General features: G+C 37.6%; 2 protein-coding genes across 3 annotated transcripts in view; both read left to right on the forward strand.

The window, feature by feature from the left end:
* The window catches only part of LOC145466490 (uncharacterized), a 68866-nt gene that overhangs the window by 1162 nt on the left and 43470 nt on the right, over positions 1–24234 (forward strand). The window lies entirely within an intron of this gene.
* Positions 8499–22981, forward strand: LOC145466489 (collagen triple helix repeat-containing protein 1-like). 2 transcript variants are annotated; one of them, XM_081450217.1, is made up of 3 exons: positions 8499–9019; positions 9718–10062; positions 22487–22981. In XM_081450217.1, the coding sequence occupies exons 1-3, from the start codon at positions 8903–8905 to the stop codon at positions 22838–22840; spliced, it is 816 nt and encodes a 271-aa protein (XP_081306343.1). In that variant the 5' UTR covers positions 8499–8902; the 3' UTR covers positions 22841–22981. The 2 variants fall into 2 exon arrangements, with proteins under 2 accessions (XP_081306343.1, XP_081306344.1); XM_081450218.1 differs by lacking the exons at positions 8499–9019; positions 9718–10062 and adding an exon at positions 22003–22308.

Below are 24234 nucleotides of genomic sequence, written 5' to 3' on the forward strand. Positions count from 1 at the left end.
GTTTGATCATCATGGTTTGATGGCTTGAATCCTTGCTTGCAGCGGTTCCTTGTTCGTCACGCAATGCTGTCATCCCATTTTAGGGGGTAGGGGTAGGACAATTTCTATCCTAATACGTAAGGCTCCGTAAGGCTTGGAATCACTGGGAGCACACAATCGTGTTGAGTAGGAAGAGATTGAATTAAGAAATGAAAAGAATGAATAGTTTACCATTACCCTGTTGTTATCTTTTACTCGATCACCGCTACCTACATGCCCTGCGTAATACTGTAACGCTAAACTCATACCTAGGTCTTTTCGCGCTACGCAATTATTTTTGGTTTATACATGTAATACAGTGGGCTACCCCCGGGGAAATGGGTGGTGACCGCTTAATGGGGCTTGCCGCTCAAATAGAGATTGGTGTACCTTGAATATTTAATTTTTCACTCTCGGGCTATAAATTTCTTGGCGAACATGGAGTCAATTCAAGATAATCATGATAGACGTGTGTTTGAATTATCACTCGTCATGCACTTCAGTTTCAGACTCTTATCTGCCATCGCCCTTTCCAAAACAAAGTTCTTAAAGTTTGGGTGGCCGCTTAATAGGGGTAAAGACAATAATGAAACCCTTATCGGAATGACCAAATGGTGGCCGCGGAGGTAACTGGTCAATAGGTGTTTTATTTACAATATTTTACTGAGGATAATTTTGGACTGTATTAACAACAGTCCACTATTTTCTGTTAGATACCAATGCCTCGCCAGCAAGCAAACAAAATACGCCAAATAAAATGGCATGGCCAGGGCTATTTACTCACGTAATTACCAATTAAATTTAATCTTTTTTTCTCACGAATTAGACCCGTTGTGATTTCCTATTTTTATTTCAGGTAGTTCTTGCTTCATTGATCTATAATTTGTTTGTGGCGATTTTCTTAAAATTCTAGTGAGTACAGGCACTAGCTTTATCAGCTGTTGTCTGAAACGTCAGAACGTACAACAAACGTGATTTGGACCGACGCCACGTACACTATAGAACACGATTACATAAATATACACATATTATTATATATATGAACAAACAGATGAAAAATGATTAAATTGTTTCAGTTATCCTGAGAGTACTCTATACAAAATAGATTATAATGTGCAACGTATGCCGTGACAGCATTGCGTGACGAACAAATAACGGCTGTAAGATTGTGCTGCGCCGACACGCTTATCAACAATGGTCAGCAATCGATCAAACGCAATATTTTGGCGAAGCGTAAAGCAAGCAACTATCTACAAATGACTCAGCCGTTTTAGACTTAGATGCAGTGATGTTCATAAGCGCAGAAACATGGTGAAAAATTAAATATTCAAGGTACACCAATCTCTATTTGAGCGGCTAGCCCCATGAAGCGGTCACCACCCATTTCCCCGGGGGTAGCCCACTGTATTACATGTATAAACCAAAAATAATTGCGTAGCGCGAAAAGACCTAGGTATGAGTTTAGCGTTACAGTATTACGCAGGGCATGTAGGTAGCGGTGGTCGAGTAAAAGATGACAACAGGGGCAATGGTAAACTATTCATTCTTTTCATTTCTTAATTCAATCTCTTCCTACTCAACACGATTGTGTGCTCCCAGTGATTCCAAGCCTTACGGAGCCTTACGTATTAGGATAGAAATTGTCCTACCCCTACCCCCTAAAATGGGATGACAGCATTGCGTGACGAACAAGGAACCGCTGCAAGCAAGGATTCAAGCCATCAAACCATGATGATCAAACGTAATAGTTTGGTGTAGTGCAAAGCAAGCAACTATCTACAAATGACTTAACCGTTTTTGACTTAGATGCAGTGGTGATCATATGTGTCGAAAGAGGGTCACAGATTCATGGTATTCGACCGTTAAATAAGTTGACAGTTGGCGATGTACATCGGACGTTGTGTAAACAAAAGCAAACTTTTGCTTTATGTGCGACGAATGGTGAGAGAAACACCTTCCCTTTTACAGCAAATGAGGTTAGAACATTTCAAAATTATCAGTTCTGAGTCTATTTCAACTTAACATAGGTCAAGTCATGTGGCGCATGCTAAAATATATGTCTAACCCGTAAATTGAAATTTGACGACGGATGGTCAAATGTTTGCATTTTTGACGTACTTTGAAAAGCTCTCGCGTCGCTCACAATCATTTGCCCAAAGAAATTTTTACAGGAATCTGTAGACCATCCTTCTGCGATTCAACCACCAGAAGCTTGATCCATTTGAAGGTTTCGCACACGGTGAAAATTAATTATATTCACGAAGTACTTTTAAGTGAATGAAATATATGTCTTCGAAATTTAATTATTTTGCACCCAAAACGACAACGCAACTTTCCCTAGAATCAACCCAGTACACATTTAAACATTGCACAAAAATACTGGAGTGTTTTAAAGACGGAAGAATGATGTGGTTTTGCATGCGAGGCTCTCAAACTTGCTTAATAAAATGGTGCATCAAATGACGATCCTAACGGAATTTGGTAATTTGCATATTTCTTTGAAATAAAAGGATATTTTGCCAAAAAAACTATCCAGTAGTTTTTGTCATGCCCTAGCCTATCTACCATGAAAATATGAGCGAAATCGAATTTTCGACCCTTGCCGAGTTATTTTCCATTTTTATGGACAGGGACTCTTAAATTTTGTGGAAACTCTAAAATCTATAAAAAAAATTTTCGATGCCATTCTAAAATTTAAAAAGAAATAAGTCTTTTGTGAAATCCTTTCTCTATAGTTTGGATGGCTTTATACATATCTCCATTTGACCAGGATTTTTCAAATAATAAAAAGGTGCTATTACCAGTGACAATATTGAGCAAACTTTGGAACGACCTGAAGGCGATTTTTTTCGACAACCAAGTCAAAATCGTCTGTGTTGACAAGCAGAAGAAAAGAAGAGTTCTTAATTCAAATTATTTAATTAAAAGTAAAAGAAAGCAATTACTCTTGAAATGCCAGGACACTTAAGGCTTTATTAATCTAAAAACAATTAATTGTATCGCTTTCAGTGTTAAATATACAGTGAAAATAGTGAAACAGGATTTTGTCGACGGAGAGATTGCAGCTAAAAGTTAGTTTTAGTGAAGCTACGGCTGAGATCACATTTCGTCCGGTTACGTTTATAAATATTTATTAGACCCGTGCTATGGCAATTTACAATTTTTAACTCGTTTGTAAAACTTCGCCAATTTGTTATATTAATTTAGAGGCTTTAAATATACGAATGATAATTCATTGATATCAGTAAGATAGATGCAAAAGTCCTCGACTACTGGCTAATGTGGCTTTATATTCTCAGATGTGAGCTAGACACGATTCTAGACAAGAGATATTGAAAGATGGTTGCCGAAAAAATGTTTGCTTTAAATCATGACTGCTTTTGTCATAGAATGCATGGATTAGCCGAATGCGCTTTCCTACAGAATTCGTGTTTACATAGTTACCTTGATCGAATTCTTAAAAAAAAAAAGAAACAAAGAAGTCTCTCAGTTCTACATACATTTAGTAGAAAGATACCTTTCAATTTATTAGGTGTCACTTTTGCGAATGGTCTTTTTTATTTCAAACTTCTAACAAGCACAAACGGAAAACATATGCACAGCTGACGACATTCAATTAGCACAAGCGATTAATTTCTTCTCTACGTTAATTGCTTGAAGCCTAAATTTAAAAATAATACTATGTTAGTTGCCTTTGAATAGTATTGAGCAAGAAACCCCTCACGTTAATTAACTAACACCAGCGATTAACAGTATCCAATTTTGCCCAGCCATAGCCAGTTTAACTTATTATTGATTTATATCAAAGAAAGAGGGGAGGTTTCCTTCGAGGCAAATTGTTAAGAATTTCAAAAAAAATAAATAAATAATAAAACAACAACAACAAAGAATATTAATAATTTTATGACACATTGTCAGGTCAACGTTACGTATTAACACGCACTCACTGTGCCAATGAGTCTGCCTAATTTTATTATTTTTATCAAGATGAAAAGAGTTCTAAAAAAACCATGGCGGTATGTCGTGTGATGCGAAGCGGCGTTCTTCTTCTACTCGTCTTCGTGTTTACAAGGGATCTTTCTAATTCTAAATGTCTTACACCGTTGGTTAACCAAGAAGTCAATAGCTCTGGGTTGGCTGTTGGACAGGAGCTCTCTTCTTTCGTCGGTTTTAAGCAGCCCGTGAGAAAGAAAACTTCTAGTGGGCGCCATTTTGGATTTTCCCTCACTCCTGTCGCCAAGGTTCAGCTTGTCAGGCTTACAAGATCTGTTCTTCTTGCAAGTTTACTACTTCAGTGCAATGATATCTCCGTAAATCCTGAACCTTCCACTAAAATAACCTGTCCTCGGTGTCTCAAGACGGTCAGAAGAAATCAGGCTTTTGGATTTTGCGTTTTATGCAAATCGCGCTTCCATTTAAAATGCCTGGATGCGAACTTTGAATCTGGCTCGACTTGTCATTTTTGCTCAGTTCCATCTTCTGCTGAGCAACAGTTCGATGACAGTCTAAACGATAGCTTTGTTGTACCAGCAACATCTGATGCTACTCTAAAGTTGCGTGGTCTTAAGTTCATCTATCAAAACATCAGAAGCTTGAGGAAGAAGTTAAATGAACTTCGTGTTTTCATAACGCAAAGTCCACGAATTCACATCATAGCTTTAACTGAGACATGGCTCAACAGTAACATTTCGGATGCAGAAGTGTCATTGCCTGGCTTTACACTTTTTAGAAGAGATAGATTGGTGAGGAAAGGAGGCGGTGTAGCAGTGTTCGTCAGTGAGTCAATTAATGCTGTGCGCCGATCTGACCTCGAAATTGATGAATCTGTTTGGATTGAGATTTTTCTGCCTAAATCTAAAAGCATACTGTTTGGAACATTTTATCGGCCACCTTCAGAGTCAGACAGCCAGCCTGACGTAGATTATTTGGCTCGCGTTTACAACAGCCTGGACTCTGCCGCGGCTGAGGGAAAAGAAATTGTTGTAAACGGGGACTTCAACTGTGATTATTTGCCTAAGAAACCAAGCTCTGAAACCAAAAAGTTGAAAGAGATTTTTAAAACCTTTGGTTTAACACAGTTGATTAATGAACCAACACGGTCTACGTCAACCACCGCTACACTTATTGACCTGTTTGCCACCACAAATCCACGAAACATTTCTCGAGCCGTAGTTGCTGAATCCTGTCTGAGTGATCATGATATGCTAATTTCAGTTCGAAAGATAAATAACTTCAAAGAACAACCTCGTGTGATAAAGTGCAGGAATTATGCTAAATATGATCCAACTAATTTCTGCAGTGATTTGAAGAAAATCCCCTGGGATGATGTGTTGAGTTCGACTAACGTCGAAGAAGCCTGGTCTTTGTGGAAATGCAACTTTACGGCTGAATGTGACAAACATGCTCCACTAATCGACAAAAAAGTTAGAGGACGTAATTGTCCATGGCTTACGCTGGAAATCAAACAGATGATGAGAGCTCGGGATGCCAGTCTCAAGAAATATCGTAGATCAAAATTAGACATTAAAATTTGGCCGCATATCGATTACTCCGAAAGAAAGTCAGTGCAAGGATTAAACGTGCTAAGGAAAGCTATAGTAGATCACTACTTGAAGAGAACAGCGGCGATTCTGAATCTTTCTGGAGGTCTGTGAAGAAAATAATGCCGGACGCGAAACAGAAATCTATTCCGACCTGTATCGAGGCAGATGACAAGATTGTTACTGATAAACAAAGCATTTCAGAATTGTTTAACACTTACTTTACATCTGTTGTGAACAAGTTATTTGAATCATGCCGGTATGCAAGACCAGTTTTTAATTCTACAACCGAGGAGCTGTTTACAAAGAATTATTTTGAGTTCACAGCAGTGGGTAAACCGTTTGTGCTTAAGCAACTTAAATGCATAAAACTCAAGAAAGCTACAGGTCTAGACGGTCTACCTGCTAGACTTTTAAAGGACAGCGCAGTTGTGATAGCTGACTGTGTAAAACATTTGATAAATCTTTCTATTGAAACTGGTGCAGTCCCGTCTGAATGGAAGCAAGCAAAGGTTGTACCCTTGTTCAAATCTGGAAACAAAGATGATCTGGACAATTACAGGCCTATATCAATTTTACCGATCTTGTCGAAAATTCTGGAGAAAGCTGTCTGCCATCAGCTACATAGCTACCTATCAGAAAACTCTCTTCTCTCGCCTTATCAATCGGGGTTTCGCGCAAATCATTCAACTCAGTTGGCCGTTACCTTCCCTACAGATAAAATTCGTGGTCATATGGACAAAGGGCTATTGACGGGTGCGGTGTTTATTGACCTGAAAAAGGCTTTCGATACTGTTCCTCATGACGGTCTTTTAAACAAGTTGTACACATATGGAATTCAAGACCAGCCTCTCTCGTGGTTTGAGAGCTATCTCACTAACAGGACTCAGAGAGTGTCCATTGAAAATCACCTTTCTTCTGCCGCCAACATCAGTAGCGGAGTACCTCAAGGTTCCGTGTTAGGGCCTCTCTTGTTTATTCTTTACATAAACGATCTTCCCCTGGCCGTTGGTCTGTCTAGTGTTATGTTATATGCCGACGACACCGTTATTTTTACTGCTGCTTCAAACATTGACCAACTACAGCTGAACTTAAGTCTTGATCTCAATAACGTCTCTAACTGGTTAACAGCGAACGGTCTTTTCCTCAACCTAAAAAAAACTGAGTATGTTTTATTTGGAACTCGGCAGAGGCTAGTCAGATCTGAATCTCATAGTCCGCTTTGCATGGAAGGAAAGGAAGTCAACCAAGTAAAGTCGTTCAAGTACCTAGGAGTCTTGCTAGATGAGTGTTTATCTTTCAACGATCACATAAGCTATTTAAGGTCAAAAGTTGCCAGCAGACTTGGCCTCCTGTCACGATTACGAGGTTGTTTAACCACGGAAGCAGCAAATAAGATCTATTTGCCCACGGTGCTACCGATATTAAGCTATTGTGATACGTGCTTTTGCCCTCTGGGAAGCACTAACAGAAAGACTCTTGAACGCCTGCAACGACGAGCTGCGAAAATCGTATACGGTTTTAAACCTGACATAGCCACGGAAACAATACTCGAGAACCTACGCTGGTCGCCTCTTACAAAAACCATGGAAAAGCACTGTGCACTGGTAGTTAACAAGTGCTTGGTCGGAGAAGTTCCTCTATACTTTAAAGACTATTTCCTGTTACGCTGCCAGAGCGACAACCAACATGTTTTTAACAGATGCACTAGATCGTCAATCACTGACATTATACTTCCCAAATTTCATCTAGATGTCGCTAAAAAGTCTTTTTATTATCATGGTGCATGCACATTTAATAGCCTTCCAACGAACATAAAGATTTTACCACCTAAGGAACGTTTCAAGGCTATCTCCGATTTTTTTTCTTAGGTTATTTTTTAGAACATTTTCAATTTGATATCCAATTTTTATGAGAACGCTATTACCTTTTTAAGCTTTTTCATTTTTTAAACATTTCAGCGTATCTTTTAAAGTAGTTAGTTTTTTATAGATATATATTATTTATACATGCTCTTTTTATTTTACGTTATACAGGGCCCTCGTTGATACCAGTCCTGCGACTGAAGGGGTCACCCTGTTTAAATATCGATTATTATTATTATTATTATTAGATGCGTAAAAAACTAATGACATGAACGTGTTAAGTGCATGACCATTGGAAATAGTATCGAAACTAGTAATATTCATTCAGCGGGCACAAGATATAGCGGAAATATTATAATGAAACACTTACGGCCATATATATTGCTAGAGGCGACCAACGTTGTTGCTAATTATCAGCATATGGAACACTTTCATGTATTGTCTCAAGATTCATTATTGTGGTGAACACATGCTCAGTTTCGGCAAATGAACGAGAAAGAGGGGAAAACAGATTTGATTTGCGCCCAACTCACAGACCTGTTAACATTTTATTAGAACTTAGGTCCAGTGCAAAATTTCATCAGAATTTTGATGTTTGATATTTGTTTGAGAAATATATCGTTTCGATTCTTTAATTTACGCAACGTGCACTAAAATTAATCTATAGTAACTATAATTTCAGAAATGGAAATGTTCTTTTGGTTAACAATAGAGCCCTTACCATAGAAATTTTCGAAGTTATTCCCGAAAAGATTCGCTTTCACAAACAGTTTTGTGTAAAGTAAATATCGTTGATTGAATGAAGAACAGTAGTGTGCATAACATGTTTGCGTAAGACTATTTTTCTTTTTGACAAACAAGTCAAGATCGTCAGTAACATAACCAAAGAGGTCTTAACTCAAACCTTCAGAAAAACAAAACTGATAATTGTCCTTTTCTAAGTCTTGAAGGACAAGATTCTTGATCGACGAATCGCTAAGGGTAAAAAGTTTAGAAAACACTCCAAGGTCCATTCGACTAACACTCCGCACAGTCTTCACTATGAGAAAAAAGGTGATATCAGTTTAATGCAACGTAACAGGAAATTAAAATCCCACTTTTTTCTTATTGGACAAAGAGAGGAAATTTGTCGTGAGTAAGAGATTCAATTAATTTTCGCGGCATTTCCACTGAGATAAGAAACACGAATCCGATTTTAGTAGAAGCTAGTAGACGACTTGAAGTACAGCTTTCAGAGAGTTTGAATGTCCCCGCTATTAAATTAAAATAGCAGCACTTGACCAAAGTTCCAATTCAAATTTGTAAAAAGAAAGAAAACGTTTTAATGTTGGAAAATCCCGCTATAATTTTTTAACACGGAGAATAACGTCTCTTTTGTAGATTTTGCCTCTTACATACCGTTATCCCCACCTAAATGTGCACTGATCTGGTCTTTGTAAACGTTTTTCCGTAGCGAGATCGTAACGAACTAAGAAAATAATGGCCTTCATTTCACATAATGTCTCTGTGATGTCCTTGTTGTCCCTGTCTGCGATAGTTTTGCTGATGTACTGTGCCGCAGCAAATAACAAAACCACTCAACCGTCGTATAAAATGGTGAGTTATTGCGTTAGCTGACAAATTTTAATTTCTGGTAAGAGTAAAATGACATTTCGTTGCAAATTTTGATTTAACTTTGGACATTACAGATGCGTCCACGTTGCCCTATTTATAGCTTTCCAGTTGAGTTGCGCAAACACTCTGGGCTTTCCTTGAATATAAACTACAGTATTTCCCTTTCTCACTTTTAAAATTGTAAAAAATCACAACCAAAGCAAGGGGAAATGCAGGGACCTGATTCTAGTAGGAAGAAAAATTAAGAAGTATAAACATTATGGCTCCTGGTATAAACTTTAAAAGCAAGAAAAAGCCTGAGTAAAATTTAAGCCTCCATAGTGGAACAAAGGATTTTTTGATTAGTAAAAACCTGCACCAACAGATTTCGTATGATTTCTTGAATTGGCATATTCTTAATACCGTTGAATTTTAATATTTTTTAGTCGCAGCAATATCGCTAATTAAATATAAGGTAATGTTATTGTTAGTATAATTTTCAGAAGTGAATATTTACCAATGTTCACTTTGCCTTTGGCGGATAATTGTTAAATGTAGTAAAGTACTGCTCCTTGAGAATTGACTCACTGTAACTAATTCAAATTACAAAAACTCTGTATACGAGTGACTGGTAAAAACAGCGTTAAAATTATGATTGTGAATCCCGAATAATTCATGACGTTTTTCTCATTCCAAACCAGCAGCCTCCTGCTTTCTGTTATGTTGGTATCCCTGGTATGCACGGAAAGGCCGGTTTTCCTGGGACACCAGGTCGTGACGGCCGTGATGGTCGTGAAGGAGTCAAAGGTGACCGAGGCAGCCCGGGAAAGACTGGACCCCAGGGACCTCCAGGAACTCCTGGTTTCAATGGAAAGAATGGTGCGAAAGGAGAACCTGGAGTCCAGGGCCTTCCCGGCGAAAAGGGGCAGAGCGGGGAGAGTGGAACAAGTGTAATCCCTGGGACTCCTGGTGTGATGGCTTACAAGAACTGGAAAGAGTGTGCATGGAAAAACTTAGATGATGGCAAAGACCAAGGCCTGATCAAGGTGAGTTTTTTGTTTTAGCATTAAAACAAGTTAGTTCTAACTGATCTTTGCGACTAAACTATAACATCTGATTATATCTAGAAAATGAACTTAACGTAACAAAAATTACGATGAGAAGAGAGGATGTGATCATATCTTGCTTATGCTGATTATTTTGTTTTTACAGGAGTGTTTGTTCACTAAGAACTTCTCTGACACATCCCTCCATGTTTACTGGACTGGCGTTCTAAGAGTCTACAACTGTGACAACTGCTGCAAACGCTGGTATTTCACTTTCAACGGTGCAGAATTTTCAGGCCCCCATCCAATTGACAGTGTTATGTACGTGGGGAAAGGTACGTAGTGGTAAAAATATCCTTCGCGTTCGCCATATTGAGAGGCACTGTAACAACATCCACAAAGGCAATGTGCGCGTGGGATTCTGGTTTGGCAATTGTGCTAGTTATGGAAATGCTGACGCCAACACAGGCTGGAATTCAGTGTCCTGGATCTTTGTTGAAGAAGTTCCTAAACCTCAGGCTTAGATCTCGAAGAAAAACTTCCATTACTGCATAAGCACTTAAGATGGGACGGCTATAAATTGTTTAATTCTGTATAACGCGCGGTTTGTCTGATTGCTGGGTGCGATTTTAAATTATATTTTGACGCTGATGTTGTAGTTATTTAATAAATGACTTGAGGAATGGCAGGGATATTTTTGTGTTCTGTTGTTCTGGTTTTTTCTTTCTTTTTTTTTTTCTTTTCATTCTTTTTCTGTTTGTTCTCTCTTTTTCTGCGCTGTTATTTTTGTGATGTCTTGATCACAACAAAGCTAACAACAGACCGAGAAAAAGAAAAAAAAGAGAACAAGCTAAGTCAGTTTCATTGTTCTTCGAGTGAACTAAACAAGACAAAAGAAATGGGTCCTTGTGTGTGTGTGTGTTTTTTTTATGTTCATTTATTCTGAGTTTGAAGAGCGAAATATATTTCAAACTATCCGGCTCGGTTTACGGTTTTACACAGTTTTTATATATTTACTTTTTATTTTTTAGGTGATTTTAAGCGCGTTGGATGTGGATATAGAAGACGTGCTGTCTTCTTCTATGTTTTTCCCGTTATTCCAATACATTTCCGGCCTCAGTGGTTCAAATTTCACAGAGGAATAATGAGTAAAAAGACCCGTCTAAGCAAACAAAGGATCAAATTTATGACTGATTAGAAACCCGACAGTGCGTTTGATTGATATTGTAGTGAACCAGGAGAGATGAATAGTCAGAGAGTTAACCCGTATGCATATCAACCTTATTCCTAAGGTAATCCCGCTCAAGATATTTTTAGAAGCCACCTCCGATAAAGCGCCGAAGATGAGAGCAAAAATATTAGAGAGCGGCGCGCTCGAATAAGCGACGCATTCATTCACAACCCAGCGGCGCTTAATTGAAACATCATCATGAGTCTAACTAAAAACCACGGGCATGCATACATACATACATACATACATACATACGTACCTACCTACCTACCTACCTACCTACCTACCTACCTACCTACCTACCTACCTACCTACCTACCTACCTACCTACATACATACATACATACATACAACCTTTATTTGTAGGGCTCAGCCTGTGTTGGCGTCAGCATTTCCACAACTAGCACAATTGCCAAACCAGAATCCCACGCGCACATTGCCTTTGTGGATGTTGTTACAGTGCCTCTCAATATGGCGAACGCGAAGGATATTTTTACCACTACGTACCTTTCCCCACGTACATAACACCGTCAATTGGATGGGGGCCTGTATATTCGGGCAATAAAACTCAACCTTAACCACCCTCGGAAAATCATTTCCTGGATGGATTACAATGTTTTTCAGTTCGAAGTGGCGTAATTTTCTTAATAACAACTGTTTGTTATCATCCACAAATGTTACAAATATTTGAAAGAGCAACGCCCTAAAATAAACGCTGCGATGTAACACTGAAATTATTAAGATCGCCGCGGCGCTCAAACTAGTAAACACGGTATATGAGTTACGTACGTAGTAAAAATGCGCCGAAACAACTACCGGGAACGTCAACGTTAAGGGTCGAGCTATTTCAACATTGTTGATAGCTAAATATTTAATCAAAGATGGCGATTTATAAAATGAAAAGATAAAGAAAATTTCCAAACATTAATAAGCCTACTCATGAGAGAGTTAAAGCAACGATGACGGCGACCTCGAGGACAACGCGTACTAAAAAGTTTATTTATAATTTACCGTCGAAATTTGCAATTGTCTAGATCTTCTTAATGTGCCTATTGGTCTCAGAACTTGCTCAAGCTAAATATGTAAAGCCAGCGTTTCACTCCAAATGAAAATAAGAAAAATTAGCCGTCGTTGTTCGCGTTCTCCAAAATACGCAATAGTTAGTCGTTTTACGTTTATTGTTGTGCAGAGGACGGCAAAGAAATGCACAGAGATTTATAACGGACGTGCACAGACATTGTTACTCATTTAACCTTTTTTTTTTTGGTTGCGTTCTCTTTGCCGTCGTGATTTGCTTAAGCTCTCTATTGACGTAGAAACCTCCGACGCCCACACTAATAATAAAGCCCTAAAACAAGACGGTTCGTATTGTGAAAGATTTCGGCAGATAAGCTGCAAAATTCATCGAGTATGCTCAAGCTAAGGATGTTAATATTAACAGCGGTTTTAACGGAGATAAGTTTCTTGTGTAGTACATCCGTGTGTACAATGAATTCAAAGCAATAAAGAGGTTTAAAATAGACTGCCATGTCATTGGATAAACTGATGATGAAGAACCGCCAATCATGTGAAAGCTATATTAGTTAATGGAATATAGACTTTTAACTTTCAGTCATGTTTTGACAAAAACCTGGCAACATGAAACATAGAAGCTTTGAAAAAAACGAAATGTCTTGCAACGCATCATCTTTAGCTCTTCAGTTTGTGACAGACTTGGCAATTGACTTTGAGAAATATCTTTATCGTAAAGGACTACATCGAGCACACATTTGTTACTGTCTCCTCTCTAGTACACTAATATTCGTGACTAACTACTTTCTGTTAAAGTGAGGTTTCCTAATGGCTATGAGTAAATGGAAAGTGCGGTCTTACTGATACGGCATGCTACTGTTGAATGCAAGGGTTACTTTTACACCTTTTGCTGTTCATTTACATTCCTTTTTCAACAAAAGACTTTCAATAACAGAATTTGCATGAGCACTCACAATCAATTGCATTATTATACAACCATATCCATGAAGGTGACAATCTTTAGTGCGGTGAGACAAACATTACAGCCATAACAACATTTATTTTTGGTAGAGAGAATATGAAATTTGCTGAACAATTTATCCCTCAATTGCCTCACTATTGAGGCATCGTGGCAAATATGTTTGCATGAAACGATACCATTGTCCACATTTAGGCCCTGATGATCCTTTCGTTGTGTTCAAATGGATTCTATTTCTTCGTGGCATTTGTGGGGAAATCTAACTGTCACTTTATCACAGGTATACTGTAGTGCGCCCTCTGAGTTGTACGCAAAGGTTCGTAAGAGGCTGAATTTATATCTGCAAGGGGAGGATTGTGAAAATACGCTTAAAAAAAGTTCATACGGTCCTAGTTCTGTAATCAAATTTTCGAGGAAAATTGGGCGCGGGATCTCTGTTCTAAAGAATTACGCTAATGAGCTATTGTTTTCTCTTAACGTTAGGTGAAAACACGGTAATGTCTGTCTCAACGTACTAAAGATTGTCACCTTCACGGATATGGTTGTATAATAATGCAATTGATTGTGAGTGCTCATGCAAATTCTGTTATTGAAAGTCTTGTTGAAAAAGGATTGTCCAAAAGTGTAAATGATTGTCGTTTCGTGACAACGAATTTTTTTTCGACAAAAATGAAAATACATTTACAGCCAATGAATGTCAAAGGAAGATATTGTTTATCTTTTGATGATTTTGAATGTTAATACCTATGCAAATGTTATTCTGGAACGTTCCTTACGCGCAAATGAATGTTATATTGGTGATAATGAGAATATATTAACCATAATGAAACAAATTTGAACACAAATGAATGGATATTTTCTGTAAATAAACAGCAAAAGGTGTAATTTGTCAGTGACGTAAGACATTGACAGCGATATGAAATCATCAGCTGAAAGTAGCTACCGTGTATCACTTTCTTGTGGCCGGTTTTGTATGCAAGCCAAATGCGTGTACGGTCACCCAAAGTGTGAAGTGCAATGCAAACGAAGAGGAGGGTCTCAATGAGAGGGGGAGGGGTGGGGGGTGTGTTGCCTTTGACGATTGATGGTTAAAAATAAGTGGTTTTGACAGTTGACGATTAAATTGTAGGTCATTTGATGGTTGACAGTCAATTTTTCGGAATGAAGTTTGTAACTCGAAATTAAAGCGTAAATCTGGCTGCAACTTTTGATTAAATGATAGAATTTTGCCCTTATTTGAATAATCCAGTTAGTTCAATAATTTGTGCAATAATAATTAGGTTTTTAGTCTTCAAATATTTGTCTAATTAGCGAAATCACTTCCCCTTTATTGGGAGTAGACGCATAAATCGCCTGTTCCCGAGACCAGGATTGAACGCCGTTTCAAATTTTACAAATTCTACGATCTTTCGTTTGAATTTCAAATTAATTTAACAAATTTTGCGATTTTTTTGTTAAACTCTACAAGATTTACAAAAATTCGCTGCCTCGACGATTTTTCGGTACGTTGTGGCGAAATTTACAATTTTATGCTAATCCACCCGATTTTTCACTAACTTCACAATTTTTTGTTAAATAATTGCCAAATTTGCGATTGTTTTTGCACCTCTTTGAAATACAAATTCCACCTAAGATGACATGTACAAGCATGTTTCTGTTCCCTCCGGAACGATAAAGCGGGATGAAAATATGCCATTACCGCACACATGTAACACACAAAAAAAGATAAGAAGCTGTATGTTTCTCTCGTTCTTAAAGCGTTTGTTGTTGACCGAGTACCGTAAAGCGGAGGCCTACTCTGGGACCTTAAGTCACCTAAAGTCGCCTAAAGTCGCCTAAAGTCGCTTTAAGTCGCAGGATGATTTACAACAGAAATGTGTGCTGTCCTAACGTTCTTTTTCCGCTAAATTATTTGTCTCCCTTTAAATATATAGAGCTGTAAAAGATTAACATTAGCTTAAACAACAACGTCAGGGAAGAAAGACTGAATTCGGAGAACAATTAGAATATTAAATTAAGTGCTTAAAAAAGAGAGAAAGAAATAAGAATAGTTTATTCTGTCACCGAGGTCACATGCATATGTTAGCTGAAGCCTCACGACTTGCTGTATTAGTTGCAAGAAAATTTATGTAATCAAAAAAAAAAATCAAATGTGTCATTCTTTGCACAGCTAATCAATGGATTCCACCTTGATTCTACGCTGTGATCCAGGTTGATTTTAAATTTCATCCAACTAAAAACATCTCATTTCTGGGACTAGATTAATGCTCTACCTGGTCTTTTAGGAGCAAATAACACAAGCAGGGCCCTGGGAACAGCTGGTGACGTCATATACATGCTTTGGCACAACCTTCTTCTACCTCGAGATAGAGAGAGGACCATGGGAACGAGACTGGCTTTGGCAATGTCACACTTTAGTGTAAAGAATAAGTCTGGGTACTAAGCTGATGACCTCATCAGGATACGTAGATTGATAAACGATCTTAAAGTTAACCAAAGGTTCTGATTTTACTCTGCAGTATGAAAACAGCGCAACCATTCCTCAAAATACTACGGTCAATCGTCTATAGACAGATGAAAGGCAATGATGCGAAGGTAAGAGAAACTTAACCACTTTTTAATTTTGTAAAAAGGACAAAGGCACAGCAGGAACTTGTACATTAAGAAGTGACTTCACTTACTGAAGAGGATAACTTCCTGATTCATTAACACTTCGAGACTATTAGTTTCAAATGTGAAAATACGCCAAAGTAAAACGAAAACTAACGAAAAATACAATTTCAGAAAAACTGTGAACATCTGCGAAGTGAAATACCACCGATCGTCTAATTGTCGAGGGCTTTGTTGGTTGGTGAGTCAAATGCTCAATCCTTAGTATACTACACGGTAAGCTCTCGACAAAATTACATTTCTATGATTCCCGATAGCAACAGAGTCAAGATGTGCGCGGTGAAATGAATATTTGGATGTATTATAAAGCTGAAAATTGTGGGATTAGTAAGAATTTGCAGATGACTGATTAAAAGAACGTTTCGCTTAGGTGTCGTCTTAAACAAAGAAACATTGACTTAAGCAATTAAAATAACTGCTAAGTTTGAGAACATCGAAATTCACAAATGAAAGGAAACTCAACAAGTTTAAGACTCCCAACCGACGAGTACTTGTCTTAAATGAAAAATCCAACAACAATTGACTGTAGGTACGTAAAACAACCGGTTAGTTTGAGAAGGCAATCAATATTTACAGATATTCACAAATCGTAAGGTAATCCGGCAAGTGTAAGTTAATTAGCAATTTCCTTAACTGATTAACAACAGTATACTCAATCAATGCTGTCCGGAAAGCTAACTCGAAAGAATAGTCTATTTTCCATCGCAAGGAAAGTCATCCCTGTACCAACACATCGAAAAAAGACCTTTTTTAGCTTTTACTAAGTGCTACAAATCGAGAAAAGGGCGCCGGCGTTCATAAAATAATTTGGTTCAAAATGGCCTATTCAGACGCGCATCGCCCCAGAGATGTCGTAGTACATGTTCACCGGGGGACGGGTGATCGGGTGTTTTGTTTCGTCGGTATAGATGAAATGGAAAATATGCGACTCAGATTATAAAACAACCTCAGCTCTCGGTGAAAATTTAACGATTTCGTGCTTTGTCGGTGATAATACTTGAGGCATTCAACCAGTCAGGATCAAAATTTTAATATAATTTTAATATGGTTTTATTCTATTATTTACGTATGCCGGTTAGAGATCGAGAATGAATTCGAATAATCCAGACTCAATAATCGATTTTAAAGTGTTATAACGGAGAAAAAGAAGAGTTAACTTTCTGATGATTCATCGAAACTGAATATTTGCATAACTCGGTATCTTGACTCAATTGTGCATTTTAATGCGACAGCGCGCTGCCCGCAGAATTGGAAAAAAAAAAAGAAAATCACTCAAACGATAATTCGCTGAATTACAATTGCAAGGAAACATAAAGCCTGGTGAGGCTAATAGATTTGCCAGAGTCCTACTGACCAGTGATTTGTTTCGTAAAAAGAATCCGTGTATTTGCAGATACTTAAGAAACAGATAAAATATAAACATTGCAATAGTTAACTACGTTAAAATGAAATTATGAAAAAACTTGTTCAATGTATTCGATGACATGTTTAATAATGGAAATACAGAAAAACCTTTAAACAAAAAACCCCGTGAGACTGAACAATCCTCGCCACTGACTAAGATATTTGATTGTCTTGAAACGTCAAATTTTCTTTGATAAACTGTAAACTTTTTGGACACTTTATCACGAAGTCTTTTACATAATGCGGAGATGCTATTGTCAGTGACAATATTGAGCAAACTTTGGAACGACCTGAAGGCGAAATTTTTCGACAACCAAGTCAAAATCGTCTGTGTTGACAAGTAGAAGAAAGTAAGAGTTCTTAATTCAAATTCTTAATTAAAAGTAAAAGAAAGCAATTACTCTTGGAGTAACAGGATAGTTAGGGCTTTATTAATTTAAAAACCAATTAACTGTATCGCTTTCAGTTTTAAATATAAAGTGAAAATAATGAAACAGGAAGTTAGTTTCAGTAAAGCTACGACTGAAAACACACTTCCTCCGGTTACGTTTATAAATATTTATTCGTCCCATGTCATGATAATTTATATTTCGGACTTATAATTTTTCCTTTCCGCTTCGCTTTTATCGTGGGATTATATTTTAAAAGAAGGATTTTATTTTGCGATATTTTTCTCCAGACATTTGCCTACTCTGCTGATGTGATTTTCACCCGCTTCATTTAGAATATTCTATCTCAATTTTAGGGAGCTACATGTACTATTCAGGCCGCACTTACAGAGTCAAGTAAATAAATAACTAGAAATCCAAAAGTTGTAGGTACTAAAAGAAAACAGATTTGTCAAGGCTCCAAATTTAAACTGGGGCACAGGGGCAAATCGCTACCAGATTTCGCTTGTTTGGCCCTCTATTATTCGGTTAGGGGGCCGCTGACTTTGCTACTGTTATATGAGATGAAAAAAATGTACATGTAACAGTAAGGTGCTCCGCTTATAACCTTAGGGGCACCACAATACTAGACCTTCCAAAAGTAACATCAACAACTTTCGGCTTAAAATCATGGAGATACGCTGCATCGAAATTGTGGAACGCTACTGGTACCGGACGAGTCTCGAAAGATACAAACGTACACTACTTTTAAAAACAACTTAAAAGCATTAGATCTCACGGGACTCTGAGTGCGAAGTGGATCTATCCTTAATCAATTTTTACTACTTTTAATGTTCATATTTTCTTATATATTTTACTTTTGACTACACTGTTAATTCTTATATTCTAATATAGCTAGTTCTTAATCTTAATTCATTTAAATTTATATACCTTCATAAGGCACTTATAATTATTTTTTTCTGTTTTTTTTTTTTTTTTCGTGGCGTACCTGTAAACTAGCTTTTTAGCTAAGCGTACCGACCACGTTAAATACATTGATTGATTGATTGATTGGTACTAAGTTGAGTCGCTCTCCATTCTCTTGCTTATAGAATTTTTGTGAGACTCTGACTGGAAGCATTAATTACATTGCAGTGGAAACGCTGTTTTGCAAAACTAGTGGAACTCGCTTGTAAAACTTAGCCAATTTGTTATATTAATTTACTAGAGGCTTTAAATATTCGAATGATAATTCATTGATATCAGTAAGATAGATGCAAAAGTCCTTGACTACTGGCTAACGTGGCTTTATATTCTCAGATGTGAGCTAGACAAGATTCTTCAACCTATCAAAAGTATACATGGAGATATCAAAAGATGGTTGCCGACAAAATGTTAGCTTTAAATTATAATTGCTTTTGTCAGAGAATGCATGGAGTAGTCGAATGCGCTTTTCAACAGAACTGGTGGTTATATCGCTACCGCGATTGCTATTAAAAAAAAAAAAAACAAGAAACAAGGAAGTCTCTCATTCTACATGTACATTTAGTAGAAAAATACTTTTCAATTTATTAGGTGTCACTTTTGCGAATGGTCTTATTTCAAGGGAAGAGTGTTTCTAACAAGCACAAACGGAATACATATACACAGCCGACGAAATTCCATCAACACAAGCGGATAATTTCTTCTCTACATTAATTGATTGAAGCCTAAATTTAAAAATAATCCTTATGTAATTTGGCTTTGAATAGTATTGAGCAAGAAACCCTTTACGTTAATTAACTAACACCAACGATTAACTGTGTCTTATTTTGCCCAGCCATAGCCAGTTTAATTTATCAGTGATGTATATCAGAGCAAATTGAGGTTTCCTTCCAAGCAAATTGTTAAGAATTTCAAAAAAGGAAAACAATATTTATGCCATTTTATGATACATTATCAAGTCAACGTTACGTATTAACACGCACTCACTGTGCGAATGATGTCTGCCAAATTTTATTATTTTTATCAAGATGAAAAAAGACGCGTAAAAAACTAATGAATTGAATGTGTTAAGTGTATGACCATTTGAATTGATATCGAAATTAGCAATATGAATTCAGCGGATACAAGATAGAGAGGAACTACTAGAATGAAACACCTACGGATGTTGCTTATGGCGAGCAATGTTGATGATAATTTAATATCAGCATATGAAAGACTTTGATGCACTGTCCCAAGATTCATTATTGTGGTGGTCAAATTCTCGCTTCAGTCAAAAGAACAAGAAAAAACCCTGGAACGGATTCGATTTGCGCCCGACTCACACACTCCTTAACTTTTTCTCAGACTTGAAGTGCAGTACCATATATATTTAATTGAAATTTTGATTTTGATATTTATTTCGAAATATTCCGTTTCGATATATTCGTCAATTTACGGCATAGGCACTAGTAATCAGTAGAATTGCGGAGCCATAAATCCAAAATAATAATGTGTTCTCTCGCTTAATATAATCGGGAGTCCTCACAAAAGAACGATCTCAAGTTATTCGCGAAAAGATTCGCTTTCACTAACACGTATGCAAAGTACATATATCGTAGATTGAATAAAGAACGGTAGTGTTCAGATAATGTTTGCGTAAGATTATTATTTTTTTTGAAAAACAAGTCAAAATCGTCTGAATTGACAATTCGCATTACAACAGAGGTCTTAACTCAAATCCTCCAATTATTCAAAAACCGATAATTGCCTCAATTTAAGTCTTCAAAAATAATATACTTTGTCGTCGAATTGCTAACGCTATGTTCGAATCGCTATATCACTACAAATTACTGTGAATTCCTGTTTACAAAAACTGTCCGCAACCTTAACTCTGACAAAAACGTGAAACTTGTTTGTTGCAACGTAGCGGGAAGTCGAATTCGATTTTTTTTCTTATTGGATAAAAACAAAACAACTGTCATCAGCATTATCAGTGATGTAATTTACTATTGAAACAGCTCGACTCATAGTCAACAGTAAACTGGTCCGAACACGAACCAAAGTCAACACAAAGGCTAAAAACTTAACTGCACAAGTAACTTACTTATCATTCCTTTACAGCGAGTTGTTCAACAGGTGCTTGGAACAGAAAAGCAGTCCTTCGAGCTTAGAGGTACGATATTGTTTCTCTAATGTCCCTGCTTCTGCGACAAAATAGTTTTTTCAATATTGTAATGTCACCAAAATAATTCAAGCGTCTTGGCAAATCAGGCGAGTTTTATCTTACTTGTAAAATCCAGAAAAAATTATTCGATGCCATTCTAAATTCAGATAGAAATAAATCGCTCGCAAAATCCCTTCTCTATAATTTAGATGGCTTTACACATTTCTCCACTTGGCCAGAATTTCTCCAATTCAAAGCTAATATTGTGTGAGTTTGCTCTGAAAATTGGGAAACTTCCCATGCGTGGTTTAATCACCCGCACAGGTACAAAAAGCACCTGCATGAGGAAAAATACGCAACGTTTCGTTTGTAAAGTAGCACTATCCTTTCAATATTCGCTAGTACCCATTGATGCCAATTAGACATAATTTGCCCCAAGTGAACGAGATGAAATTCAATTTTCGCAGTATTTCCGTGTAAAGAGCACAAATCGGGTTTTAGCACAACACTGAAAAACAGCTTCCAGAGAGTTTGTGAATGTCACAAGTCAGTTCTTATAGATTAAAACAGCACCACTTGACCAAAATTTCAATTCAAATTTGTGAAAAGAAAGAAAACGTTTCAAAAAATAAAATCTCTTTTGTAGGATTTGCCATTCACCGTCATCCCCACAGAAATGTGTACTGACCTGGTCTTTATAATCGTTTTTCCGTAGCGAGATCGTGAATCGAAGAACAAAGAAATGGCCTTCATTTCACATAAAGTCTCTGTGATGTCCTTGTTGTCCCTGTCTGCGATGTTTTTGTTGATTTACTGTGTCACAGCAAACAACAAAACCAATCAACCATCGTACAAAATGGTGAGTTATTTTGTTACCTGAAAAATGTTAATTTCTGGTAAGAGTAAAACGACACTTATTGGCAAATATTGATTTATTTGCCATCGAAATTTCGCCAAAGGTGATATCTTTTTAATGTAGTAAAGTACTAAACCTTGAGAATTAAACTAAATAGAGAAAAAATCTCCATGAAAAAAAAAATTATATATATATATGTTGTAAAAATATATGATTGAAAAGCCTAAATAACTCGTAACTCTATTCATTCCATCACAGCAGCCTCCTCCTGTGTATTATGGTGGTATACCTGGTATGCATGGCAAGCCTGGTTCTCCTGGGGCACCAGGTCGGGATGGCCGTGATGGTCGTGACGGAGCCAAAGGTGACCAGGGCAGCCCGGGAAAGACTGGACCCCAGGGACCTCCAGGAACTCCTGGTATCAGTGGAAAGAATGGCGCTAAAGGAGAACCTGGAGTCCAGGGCCCTCCCGGCCAAAAGGGGCAGCGTGGAGAGAGAGGAACAAGTGGAATCCCTGGGACTCCTGGTGTGATGGATTACAGGAACTGGAAAGAATGCGCGTGGAAACTGAGTGAGGACAAAGACCACGGCCTGATCAAGGTTAGTATTTTCTTTTACCATTAAGCTTTGCGCCGGTCCTAACTAATCTTTACTGCTAAAGTGACTAAACTATTACATATATGAATATGATAATAGCTAGGAAATAAAAGAAAGGTAAAAAATCACAATGACAAGAGAGGATGTCTTCATATCATGCTTATGATTATTTTTCCCACAGGAGTGTTTGTTCACCAAGAACTTCTCTGACACTTCCCTCCATGTTTACTGGACTGGCGTTCTAAGAGTCTACAACTGTGACAGCTGCTGCAAACGTTGGTATTTCACTTTCAATGGTGCTGAATGTTCAGGACCCCTTCCAATTGACGGTGTTATGTACATGTATAAAGGAAGTGGTAAAAATCTCCTTCGTGTCCGCCATATCGAAGGGCACTGTAACAACATCCACAAAGGCAAGGTGCGCGTGGGATTCTGGGTTGGTAATTGTGCTAGTTATGGAAATTGTGATGCCCACACAGGCTGGAATTCAGTGTCCCGTATCTTTGTTGAAGAAGTTCCTAAACCTCAGGCTTAGATCTCGAAGCAAAAGATCCATTCCTGCGTAAACAGTTATAATGAGACAGTCGTTAAGTTCTTTATCATATAACGGGTGATTCATCTGATTACTGGGTGTAATTTGGAATTTTTTTCTTGACGTTTGCTGATGTAAAATAAATGGCAGGAAGTTTGAGAGATATATCGTTGCCTGTCTATTTTTTTTAAATTCTTTTCTTGCGGATTGAATAACACACCTACGAAAATGACTGAATTTACATTTTTTTTCATCGCATCTCAGCAAATTAGAAAAGTTTACAAAAAAAATGGGAAAAATTTCGAGGCGCAAAATCTCCTTCAAATGTAGATGGCGTCAAAGAAAACGAAAATTCATGAACACGCAGGGGAGCCGTGTGCAAGGGAAGACCACGTGACCACGAAACTTTGCGAAAATTGCAAAAATTGTAAAAAACTGAAAAGACAGCGGCCCGAGGAAAGCATAATGACCAGCCGAGCCAGAGTAACAAGAAAACAAGCTAAGAGAGAAACAAGGTAAAACCTGAACTGGAAAAACGATAGAGACCAATCGAGCGACTACAGTCAGAGACGTTCGTGCTCAACCGACAACATTGTATAACACAAAGCATCCTTTAGCCAACTGTTTTTAGGAATGTCACCTGAACTACAAACCTAAACTAGTGTGACTGGGGTGATTATCTTGCATTCATTCTAAATGAGCATCAAGCCGATTTTATAACTGTGGCCAAATAAACGCTAGTCACTTAATAAGGAAGTTCGCGCTAATTGATTCTTTGCATCCTTACTGCGCACGCAAATTCACACGCCACGTCATGCATGAGAGCGAGGGCTAAGTAATAAAATGAACAATGATAGGGCAGATGGCCACTGCTATAGCTTTGCCTGGATTTAACGGTGTTCGACGTTTGGTGACCCCCACTTTTCTTTCCAGAAACAGATTTTATTTACAATTATCTCCACATTGTCCAAAAATTAACAAAAAAATCAATGTGTGAAGTTTAAAAAAAAATCCAAGTTTTCTGTCCACGGGACATCGAATCCTGCCATCTTGCGGCTGCAAGGCGCGCTAAGCTATGGTCGCTAAATGCGAACTTGTTTGTTAAGGAGCCTCACCAGTTGACTAAATTCACTTAATAGGTCCAGTTAAACAGTATTTGGCAGAGAACATTTCACTTCAAAGATCTAATTGCAATGTTTTTAATTTTGGGCTTACAGACACTGTGGCCTTATTCGCTAACGAAGCCCGAGTTTTTCAGATTTAGGGTGTTCTTCCCGGTATGTTTTCTCCAAAACGAAGTCGGTGACCCCCCATCTTTTTACATTTCTGACATAACTAACTCAACATCTTACAGTGGTTAAAGTCTTAGAAAGAAAATCAATGTTGGAAATTTTCGC

Source organism: Orbicella franksi, chromosome 13, assembly GCF_964199315.1.
Source record: "Orbicella franksi chromosome 13, jaOrbFran1.1, whole genome shotgun sequence".
Lineage (NCBI taxonomy): Eukaryota > Metazoa > Cnidaria > Anthozoa > Scleractinia > Merulinidae > Orbicella > Orbicella franksi.